The sequence below is a fragment of the Telopea speciosissima genome, chromosome 10, assembly GCF_018873765.1.
Source record: "Telopea speciosissima isolate NSW1024214 ecotype Mountain lineage chromosome 10, Tspe_v1, whole genome shotgun sequence".
In the NCBI taxonomy this organism is placed as follows: Eukaryota; Viridiplantae; Streptophyta; class Magnoliopsida; order Proteales; family Proteaceae; genus Telopea; species Telopea speciosissima.
The window spans coordinates 513,274-525,758 of NC_057925.1; the positions used below are offsets into that span (position 1 = coordinate 513,274).

Genomic DNA, 12,485 nt, shown 5'->3' on the forward strand with positions numbered 1-12,485 from the left:
GAGCGCTGCGACTTGCCCTTATACGGCTTCCGCGAGTAAGTCTTATGGCAGCAGCTCGCACCTACGATCCATATCTTGGGTAGTATGTGTGTATCCCGCCTCACATGTGAATCGAACCCCAAAGACGATGTTGTGAAGCCTCATGGCCACCACCACTACCTCCAAGACCACCACTACCTCCAGCACCATGGCCACCACCACCACCACCACCACTACCATCATCATCGTCATCATCATCATCATCATCATCAGCAGCAGCAGCAGCAACAGAACCACCACCACCATCACCATCACCATCGTCGTCTTCATCCTCATCATCAACATGTTGTCGAGTTCCTCCATACGGATGACCTGACCTCGTCCTCCTGACTAAACCTTCTTCAGAGCTACTTTCATTTTCTTCAACATTAGGACAAGGATCTTGTGATGGTGGCTGTGTTGCATCCTCATCCATCTGTTGAATGATGCTCTCTATCACTAGATCAGGTTTGGTTGTCTGGCGATCCTCACTTAATTGATCCATCACCAATACCTTATCGGTATCTTCTATCCATGCTCTAACTGGATCTTCATCATCAAGTAGGTGGTTGATGTCGATTGGGTTGACATCTACATCATCTCCTTCTCTTTCCGGCTCTAAATATTTAAGCTTGACTCTTATGTTGTAATGGACATACACTAGCTTCTCTAACTTTGAATAATCGAGACGATTCCGGGGTTTGGTGTGTATCAACCCGAATGTACTCGATTACGTTCGCAGCCACTAGAGGATGCCGTCAGGGATAATACTCAATTGCAATTCGGGTTAAGTGTGGAGCACTAGTACCCCATAATTGAGCCACCAATCAGCTGCACAATAATAAATGAAATATTAAAAGACAAAGCCTTAAAACAAATTTTAAATGATATAATAAATTAGGTAAACCTAACTTACCTGGGCGTTGTGTGCTCCTAGCATGGATAGCCATTCTATCAGCAAAACCACGAGTGACCTCCCGAAAATACTTAGCCTAGAGAGGTATTAAAAAAATATATATATTAGTTCCACTTCCACCAATCACTCTATTCTTGGTTTCAATCATTTATACAACTAATTTAGTTATAACCTCATCCATGGCAAGTGTGGCCTTCGCTACATCTGGCTCCATGCTGTTCACAACATTCCTTAGGGCACGCAATAGATCCGGTCTACACCCTATATCATTGGAGTATTGGATATCCGGATTCAAATAATATGCTGCACATGGTTTGTAATGGATGGTTAGAAACCTAGAAATTCTAATAATAAATAAATAAATAGTAACTTACTAACTACTAAGTGTTTAAAATGAAACCAAAGTCATATACTTATAAGATTACCTGCCCAATGAACATCTTGAACCAACATATTTTCCCATCGATCGGATATAATCTTCAAATACTTCTTGTTTGATGTTGGATTATTCTCATGTATTTTTCTCTTCACACATCCCATGGCATCTATCATCTTACCCATGGTCTGCTCTTTATCCCCATCAACCTCTCGAAGTAGACAAAAGAGTGGCATCATAGCATTATAAAGTCGGCCCATTGCAGCCCAAAAATTTGAGGAGGTAACAAGATCTTGAACAAATCTCCCAATTTCAGACCTTGCATAATTGCTAGTCAACCACTCAATAGAGGTGAACATCTGTAGCAGCCCATGCTTTCGGGAAATGAGGCTATCAATTGCAATGTAATTTGTTGCAAATCTTGTTGTTGCAGGCCTCACTAAATCCCCTTGTGTATAACTCCTCATCAATGCCAAAACCCAACTATGGTTGTAAATAAAGTTGGTGATTTTTCTTGCCTACCAACCAACTTTTGGACCTTGGGCAATTCTCCTATGTCCTTAAACATCAAATCTATGCAATGAGCTGCACATGGTGTCCAAAATAAATGTTGCCTCTTTAACAAAAGCAACTGACCAGCTTTCTTGAAATTTGCTGCATTGTCAGTTACTACTTGGACAACATTTTCTTCTCCTATGTCCTCCACAACTTCATCCATTAACTTGTACAAGTAGTTGGCATCTTTGATTTCACTAGATGCATTGACCGACTTGTGGAAGATCGTCCTTCCATCACAGTAGATAAGAAAATTGATGATGGATAATCTTGTTGGTCCATTCCATCCATCACACATGATGGTCACTCCATATAGTGGCCATTTCTCCTTGAACCTCTCTACATACTCATGCACCTCTTGGACAATATCATCCAAGTAAGTCCCAGCAATCTCATGAGGTGTGGGTGGCTTAACATTTTTCCCACACCGCTGAATCTCCTTTACCATGGCTTTGAAGTGGGGATCTTTGGCCTTATGTGGTGGAATCATAGAACGTGGAACCATCGGAGATTGCTCGCCTATCCTTTTACTAAGTGTTTTGGGTTGAAAGCTTTCTTCAATCCTCTCGTTGGCTAGCATCCTCTTGCTCTATAGACATTAGGATCCATGTCTCTCGATATCCGGGCTCTTCTTTCTCTTACCCTTACCACTCTTTGTAAACCGGTCAAACATCCCCTTCACACTGGTTGCTCGACTAAGGCCAACAGGCTGCTTACCCTTACTTAGAGATGGACGACAAGAGGAGCCAACACCAATATCTACAGTGGCCCTGGTCTGGTCGAGTTGATTGACTTCTAATCAATTGCTCGCCTTTCCATTGTTGCTCTTTTGCTTCATGTTGATTGTTTCATCGCCAATGCCAACTCTGGGTCCTCCTCTGCTTCCATATCCGATCCTTCATAATCTTCAAAATCTTCCATCAAATTTTTCACCAATGCATCAACATGATCATGTGCTTGCTTGGATTTTTTTTTTGGAATCTCTAAGGTGTTTTGCATTGCCCGCTTAACTCTACAGGAATCGTGTACACTTGGAAACATTTCCATATCCTCCCGCCATGTGCTCTTTTTGCCGAGTTACCCCACCTCCAAGATGTTGGGTGTCACGTGAGTTGCACGTGTATGTAATCTATTATTGTTTATTTTGGTACAATAAGACCACCCAATGTCTTGTTGTCGCGGCATCGTCCTAAATACCAAACAAAAGTAGATAACTATATAAGATATATATTAAACAATATTCAAATCCACACATCAATAATTTATTATTTATACAACTATACAAGTATAGACACACATTATGATGCATGTCATGCATTGCATCATCTTCTTTTATTTACTACCTAGCAAAGTTGCCATAAACAATATTTAAACATTTTTATATTTTCTACAACTAGTTACACATTATTTAATTTTTTAAATAATTAAAAAAAATGACATAATGTACTACATATATGAATCTAAGTCTTTGATTCTATTTTAGCCAATTATACATTTTATCAAACTATAATGAAAGAGTATAGATGGAAAAATCAGATTTTTTACATTTTTGTAAGTATTTTATAAATTCAGAAAATACCCCAAAAAAAAAAAAAAAATACAGATTTTAGGGTAAATGTATAATCTTCTTGGGATGTCATACATCTATACATAATGTACTCCATATCTTATAAACATTACCATTTGTTTTAAAGTTAAGAAGAAAAAAAAAAAAAATTTCATTTTAAAGAAGGAATTTTCGGTTTTGGGTAAAAATGGTCAAAGAAACATGGATTTGAAACCAAAGCTTTGTAAATGCATACAAAGAATGCAATTTCTATGTTTGTTTAACATATTCTCTTGATTCATACCAAAAAACATACCAATAATCAAAGATTAAAGCAAAAGATTCAAGTTTTTTTCAAAAAACTTACCTAACCCTTCAAGAACAGCTTTTGAGTTCGAATGTAGGCTGTTAGATCCACCAAATGATGTGATTTCAGCTCCTCTAAGTTCGTTTTTGGCAAAGAATTGAAAGCCCTCAAGAAATTTTACCCAAAAAGCAAGTTTAAATGTGTTTTTGGAAGGGTTTCTCAAAGCTGGGAAGACCTTTTTTCCGCCTGGACTGCTAGAAATCGAGTTTTGGGTGAAAATGATGAAATGGCCATGTGTTTTTTAAGTTAACGATACATACCGAGACGTATCGAGTCGTCTCAATATGTATCGATATGTATCGGTCGATACATATCGATACATATCAAGACGTATCGATACGTCTCGATACATATCGTTCTTTAAGTATAATAAAATAATTTTTTAAAAAAACTCTCGGCTGTATCGATACGTATCGATCGTATCGTATCGTATCGGTACGTCTCGATACAGTCGAGACATTTACATTTTAAAAAAAAAAAGATACGTCTCGGCCTGTATCGTATCGACCACGGCCGATACCGAGACGTATCGGCCGAGACGATACAGAGACGTATCGGCCGAGACGATACGATACGCACCGAGACTTAAATCCTTGGTAATGATCACCCCAAGCTCTTCTATTTATAATATTGAAAAGAGAGGACAGAATTACAAATAGGCGATGTGGGACTAAAACCCACATAGCCGACTAAACGACTTAAGAATACAAAAGACAAATATACCCTTTCGGGTTTGACTACTCAACATGGTCAAATCTATCCTCTTTCAGTAATTCATGGTATGGCGATATGTTGTGATTTGTATGAGGCCTTTTCTTCAGCAAAAAACAGATTTACTGTTTCTCTTTTCAAATGTTGTATTCACAAAATTTTTTTTTAATCTTTTGCTGGTTAATTGTTTATTTTTGATTTTTTGTTGTTGTAGACTTCTTCCAAGCATTTTGTTCTATGCTTCAGTGATATATTTTCTGGCGTAGTTGATGATATATTGCCCTTTGGAGGTGGACCGTGTTTGTTCCTGAGCTATCTGGAGCCATGGTATGATTTGTCTAGTCTTTATACGTGTTTAGAATGAAGTTTTTCTTTGATGCTTAATTACATGTGTGCATTAGATGACCTGCTGATTCTACTCGAATGGGGACCAAAGAAATAAACCGTTAGCGTTGTGTTTTCTTATTATTCTTATGCAGTCATGTTCCTCTTTACTTTTAGTATGAGGATTTCGTATCCATACTTCGAGCATGCGTGTGAGTGTGTGGGTGGGTGTGGACAGATACATAGATGGAGTTCATTGTTTAAAGCAATTGTGAAGCTTATCTTCCTGCACTCCTGGTTTTTGTTTGGTATATTCTGGAGCATGTTTTGTTCTTTACAGTAAATTCTAATTTATATATTGATTTGTTTCTGTATCGAGGTTGATCAATTTCAGTATGGCAATGTTTTCTGCGTGATAAGATTCAGTTATAGACTTTACAACTTTGTTTTCAGCATTCTTTATCTTTTTTGTTATGGCACTGTAGATCTTTGGACCGAAACAGTCTGACCTCCAGGCCTTTTTTTGAAAATATTGGATCTGTGCATTCAAATTATATCAATGTGTATGATTGAAATTCCAAAGATTTGATTCTTGGATGTTACCCCCATTGTTAGGAGGGCCGGTTTCTTAATTTTTCTTCTGTTTTGTCTGTTCCACATTCTTGAATATTGCCTCGGATTAACTCCATAAAATGCAACTCTGAGACCTAGAGGGCACCCGTCATCATGATGTGAATGCATCCCTTAGTTCTTTAGGTGCTACATACTTCACCCAAAAAGGCAAGGTGTAAGCTGCATTTGTTTCTTGGCTCTTATTGTGGCTAACTGATTCTTCTTCACTTTACATTTTACATATGATAAATCAGTATGCTATTCTATATCTGCATGCCATCAGGTAATTGATGATTACACTACTTAACATAGTTGACAAGGCAGCTAGGCGACCCAAGGCGCCCTAGTATTTTTTTACTGTGTCCATTATTTCTAGTTGAGTGGAGTATTTTTTTACTGTCCATTATTTCTAGTTGAGTGGGCCGCGTAGGTATTTTTTAGGGTGTCCATTATATCTAGCATAGCAAGGCCAATCTTATTTCTAATAACTAATATATAATGCAAGGTTCCAGGTTTCAACCAGGCTCAAAACCGAAATGTTTCGACCATAACCAATTTTGGTTGAAACTTGTACCTTTTTTTAAAAAAAATTTCAATGGTTGGTTTCGACTTTCAAGGGCCAAATGGCCAAATTAGGTCCTGAAACTTCTAGGGCACCCTATTTTAGTCCCACTAAACATAGTCGGAACCTTAGATTAAAAATTCACACGTAAAATGGTAGGTTGACTTCGGACCCTAAGTTGGTAGTGTTCACTGTATACATTCTCTAATATGGGCTATTCGACACAATGTTTAGTACTAGAACACATATAATTCAAGTAAAACAACTTCAATATGCATTTGGAATAAATAGACATCAAATTATAAACCATTTCTTAAATCATTGATCATACATGGTCTGCTACAAAGAGTCGAATATAGCGGAGTCGCATGGTTTATCCTATTTTTCTGCAAAAATTATTTTTTTGGGAAAAGTGATATACCTCAACTTTGAATCTTTCAAAAATCATTCAACAACGCCGCAAATCGTGACTTCCACTGCGTTTTCCAAGGGACTGGCGAAACCAGGGAAAAGTCAATCATGGTGTTTATACCAAGTGCTGTAGAAAACCTAGGACTTCTAACCAGTAACTTTAGAGAGGAGAAAATGGAAGAAGACTGCGATAGATTACCTACCGCTCCAGCCAATGTTCCTTTATATAATAGCCTTGGACAGATTATATACTTAAAATAGAACTCTAGTCTAACTAGGAAAGGAACTAAACTAGGAAACTAAATAACTATGTCATGTTGGACATACCCCAACTAACTCGTCTCAACACTACCCCTCAAGCTGGAGTATACATATGTCAAAAGAAAGCTCCAGCTTGGACCAATAAGAATAGAAAAAATAAATGTTAAACCATTCTTGAACAGTAGTCGAAGACTCTAGTGAGCACTGAGAGAACTCCAATCAACCACCATAAAGCACACACTCCAAACATTCCAACACTCCCCCTCAAGTTGGCGCATAGAAGGCACACATGCCCAACTTGAATGAAATAGGACAAAACAGCTTTCCAAATTGTCGCAGCTGTGTTTGGCAGTAAGTACCCACTTGTAGTACTTGGATTTGACACATGGGTGAATGGATGATGCTCCCAATAATCCTGAACAGTTAAATCTTCAAGAACTGGAGATAATAGATTTTCAAAACTTGGACAGACTTGATCAGCAAACCGGGACAGATTTGTTCTGCAAAGCCGGAGAAGAATCGTTCTTCAAAATAGAGAGAAGCACTGATCTTAATAAATGCAGGCACAATCTTCCAAAAAAGGCAGCTTTCATCGATCTTCAACAGCTGTCCAGTGATGAATCTTGGATCTTCACAGTAACATATAATCTTGAAAGAGATAAACATATAGGGCAGCACATTGAAAAAACCTGAATCAACCTCAATAGGTCTGAAATCCTCAAAAAAGATTTCAGAAAATCTTCAAACTCCCCCTCACAGTAAATACAACCCAATAACTAAAGATACCCAATGGCAATGGTGGAAAAAATTGGTCTTCAATGTTTTACACAAATGTTTTCCAATGTTTGCAAGGTTTTGCATGTTCTGCAATGTCTGCAATGGAATTGTATACACTCTCCCCCTCATGTAGCAGTACACGGGGACAAATAATGGAGATGATGTAAGGGATAACGGCAAAAAGTGTAATTTTCCAGAATTTTCCAAAGGTGCTATGGGTAATTAAAAAGGAAGGAATGGCAAAATTATAATTTACCAGAAATTTCCAAAGGTGTTATGGGTAAATACCAAAGGTTTGGGATATGAAGGGAATTAGAAATATTGAAAGGGGAATGGTAGACTTGTAAATTAAATTGAAACCCAATTATAAACCTAACTGGGCAAAAGGGTAAACTGGGAATGAAAAGTAAAATAAGGACATGAGGGACTTAGTGCTAATAGGAGGGGTATAATTGGAAAATTCAAATAATGAAATAAAGGACAAAGGAATATGGAAAGCAATCAAAGCACTTGTCGTATTCTACCAATTTGTAGAGGAAGTCTTCCTCACCATAGTTGTCATGGCGTCTCGGCGACCCAAGGTGGTGGAGAGGGTCCAAATGGCAGGCGACACCAACTAGGCGAACAAGGCGTCCAAGGCACCCGCCTAGGCGACCAAGGCGACGCCTAGTCGACGCCTTGACAACTATTAATCCTCACGAAACCATCTGGAAGCTGGAGCGAGAACCAGGGAGATTGAAACCTTCACGCAACAAGAATAAAACCATTGTTGCTACAACCAGCATCAACCAAACCCAGTGACAAGTTGTGTTCAACCTATGTTACCGAGAACCAAGGGAAACCAAGATGCAGAGGTGTTCTACCGAAGGGCCTGCAACTAACGAAAACCGTGGGATATGGTGGATTGAGGTGCAGCTCAAACCAAAATCGCAACAAGATGAACTCAATTCTGTATTGTATCGCTGAGATGAAGAACAATCCAGAAGAAGATGAACAGGATCTGTCGTCCAGATCTGGAAAGAGTGGAAACAGAGATTAACTAGGCGGGGAACCCGAACAACGAGAGAACCCATCTTGTGAGTTCTCCCACTATCGAAGGCTGCAAACCACAAGTTGATCGAACTCCACCATAGGCAAGGGTTTAGTCTGAAATTTCAGACGAAGGGTTGCAGTATGGAGCTCTATCGATTCCAACCAGTATCGGACCAGAACAACAGGCAACAACTCCTGAAAAATTTTCTGTCACCAGAAACTAACGAAAACAGTAAGAGCCAAATAAGTCTTCGACATCATCTTCAGCAAATCAGCATCGATTCAAAATATCAACATCAGATTTTTCAACCTTCCGATTCTTCACCAAGGCGGAAACCCATCAACAACAACCAAGTAGCGATACTGGCGGTGGCTCAAGAGCCAGATCTGAAACAGAGCATGATGAAGTAATCGAAACCAGAAAAATTCCCCAATTGATACAACCAAAGGAACCGTGGGTAGAACAGATTTTCAGACCCAAAAGAATGTGAGCTCAGCTGCAATATGGTTCCCACGAAAATAAAGCTCAGAAAATCATCATAGCAGCTGTAATAGCAAATCGAAACTCAGTATATGAAACCCTAGTTCTTCTTCTTCTATGAACTAGGGCTTCTTCCTTCAAACCAAAAAACCCTAAACGACTCTCAAAACAGCTATTATGGAGATAATCAGGTACTGGTTACAACAGCTCTGATACCATGTAGAAAACCTAGGACCTATAACCAGTAACTTTAGAGAGGAGAAAAGAGAGAAGAGAGAAGAGAGAAGAGAAAATGGAAGAAGACTGCGATAGATTACCTACCGCTCCAGCCAATGTTCCTTTATATAATAGCCTTGGACAGATTACATACTTAAAATAGAACTCTAGTCTAACTAGGAAAGGAACTAAAGTAGGAAACTAAATAACTATGTCACGTTGGACACACCTCAACTGACTCATCTCAACAAGTGCCATGAATAGTTTTGTCTGAAATTGCGGCATTAATAATGTAATCTTTTGGTATCACAGGATATTTCGTTTTGATAGCCTTGTGAAACCAACACATTTCATGAGATCCATTATAAACCATACGATGGTGATTCACCACTTGGATGGTTGGCACTAAAGTCTGGAAGAGCCGATGAGATCCCTTATAAACCGTATGATGGTGATTCACCACTCGATTAAATGAGCCCTATCGATTTCCATGCATTTCATGAATCATGAATATAGGAATGTTGGACCGAATTTTAGGTCTATCATATGTGAAATTGTTTCATTTTGCGAGATACAATTTGGATCCAAGATGAAACATTCCGAGTCTTAGATTAATAGTGAGGTACAGAGAGGAAGAACCGAAGAAGGGGGTGTGGATAGGGGGGAAAAGAACCAGAGGAGAAAAACAGAAGAAGAAAAGGGGTGGTGGTAATGTAATACTGTAATTGAATGATCAAACAGTATCAAAACAGAATCGAAACATAGAGAATAAAGTCTAGATTTTGGAGAAAATCCTTGCTCAAATCGAGTTCAATAAACAAGGAAAAGAATCCTTGTTGAAATTCTTAGGTCGATCTAAGGGCTGGATCAGAAGATTTGATGCAGTCCTAGTTGTGCTAGGAGAGGGGTAGATCAGTAATTTCACAACTCAAAACGGAATTCAGAAGAGAGGAGTATGTAGATCAATCGATCCTGAGTATATACTAATAATCTCAGCAATAACAGAATAGTAAAACCAGTAAATTGACTCAGTATTCAAAGGATATAATTCAACTTAAGAGACAAGGGCAGAATAGGGATTTCAGTATAACTCCAGACCAGCAGGTCTGATCTGGATCAAAGGCTTTCGCCAGGTTGAAGAACAACTGAACAAAATTTGAAGAGAATCTAATGACCACATTCTCTCAATTGAAAATTGAAATTCATGTAAAAAAACCCTTGCATATGAATGCCCAATCAGACTAGGAATAGCAGGAAATTTCAGGACACTTACTTGATTTAATGAAGGAAGAAGATGGAAGATAGAAGAAATAATAGTAAGAAAACACGTAGGCTTCACAGCGCAAGGTGGTTAGAAGTATCGAACACCAACTAGCCTTGATCGAACACACAGAGCCTTGATCACGCGCAAGGTTTCTTCTTTAGTGGAGAAGAAGAGCAGCAAAAGCTTTTCATTAATCAAATTCGTGTACAATGTTGGACCCCCTTACAAACTTATATAGAAGACTTGAAAAGAGATTCAAACACTAAAAAGGAAAGACCTAACTCAATCCTTGACTAATAAGGTAACATAAACTGATTAGGAAACTGAAAAAATAAAGGAAACTGACTCAAAATAGAACTGGACTTTTATAGAATCCTAATCCAGCCTAATCAAAACACTTAATAAAAATTAAAATAGAGAAATAAAGACACTTTACTAATCCTGTATGCCTTGCCTCTACCCATATTATAGGCCCTTTAAAGTGGCCCATTACAAAAGCATACCTGTCACCCGGAGTCATGGTGAGTCACCGCCACCGGAGTTGCCTGAGAATGGAGTTGTAGTGGGCGGAAAGGGTTGAGGGTTGTTGATCTCGATTCAGCGTGTCCCTCTTCTCTTCTCTTCCCCTCCCCCTTTACATGCATAAGTTATGATTCCATGTATTGCAATGTATATCATCACGTGCACATACCAATACAAAAGTTGGAAAAAGAATAAATCATTTAACTTTAAAAAAAAAAAACAACCCATAAAATAAAGCGCCCACCTAGGCTACTAGGCAGCCTAAGGCGTCACCCAGAGCACCAAGGCGCTCAATTTTCATGAATCAGGTAAGTTGTTAGTCTCCAGAAGAAATGCCTGGATGCCTATGCGGTGCCTTGATATTTAGACTAGGTATTAAAACAAATTAAGGACAAGGATATTTTAGGAAAAGGAAATAATGGGGATGTTAATAGGCATCACAGGGAGGTTGTCTTCAACCTCTCGATCTTCAATCACACCACACCTTTCACGGTAAACAAGGACTTAATCCCTTTTCATATAATCAATTGACCAATCTCGATTATTTGGCACAAATTCTATATAAGAAGAAATCCAACTAGAAATAAAAACTTAGTTCCAACTAAAAATAAAAACTTACTCAACTAGGAAACAAATCAAAGCAAATCCCCTAGGTGGTTAACTTCTACCAAAATAAAACATAATAAAAAAAAAAAGTACGATATTTTCCCCTACTAACCCTTGTTAGGCCAAAAGTTTTTTTGGGTCAGTTTCATCTTGCTTTGGGTCTCCAGATTGGGTCATGCTGGTCCAGCCATGATATTGCCGCTGCATCACTTTCCCTTCTTATTTAATGATTGAATCAAGTAATGTTATTGTTCTCTATGGTGCATCTCTTGATCATCAATATTAACCTCACCGTTTTTATTCTTACTTTACTAGAACAAAAGACAAGTTAAGTGTGAAGGATAAGATGCTTACTCTAGATTCTTCAAGCACTGTGTTTGCTATTCTTAATAGTAATACAACTGGCAATTTCATGCCACTTTTTTTTTTTTTTTTTTCTCATTTCTAGAATATTGTTCTGCTATTTCAAGCTTCTTAATCATCTGTATATTAAAAAACGGACTTGTATGTCTATGTCACAGGTTCACAGTAGTTGACGAGTTTTGGTTTTTATATTCATTCTAACCTCCTCTTGTTTAATATCATATTGATGATAGCTGATATTTATATTGATGTTTCTCAACAGGGAGCTTGCATTTGTTGCCAACAAGAAGAATACAGATGAGCATATTATTTTGTTTGGATGGTCGCTGGAGGAACAGCTCAAGGAAGCTGCAGTAATTAGTCTTAACAGAGATAATTGGCTCCCTAGGATTGAGCTTCAGGGTGTGGCATCTGTCACTTTAGTTTTGGACATTATAGGCTTGGTTGTTGTTTGATGTTGCATTTTGAAACTATTGACTGTTTCTTCTTATAGTTACATTTTTCATGCTTTTTTTTTTGCGTCATGATGTAGGTTTGAGTTTGATCTAAACTCAGTTTTGAACTG

General features: G+C 38.2%; 1 protein-coding gene across 1 annotated transcript in view; it reads left to right on the forward strand.

Annotated features, from left to right (window-relative positions):
- LOC122642017 (nuclear pore complex protein NUP214) overlaps positions 1–12,485 on the forward strand; it is a 100,096-nt gene that overhangs the window by 39,997 nt on the left and 47,614 nt on the right. Inside the window, exons 6-7 of the mRNA XM_043835396.1 lie at positions 4,704–4,816; positions 12,183–12,322. Coding sequence (XP_043691331.1) covers positions 4,704–4,816; positions 12,183–12,322 — 253 coding nt within the window. The remainder of the gene's footprint in view (positions 1–4,703; positions 4,817–12,182; positions 12,323–12,485) is intronic.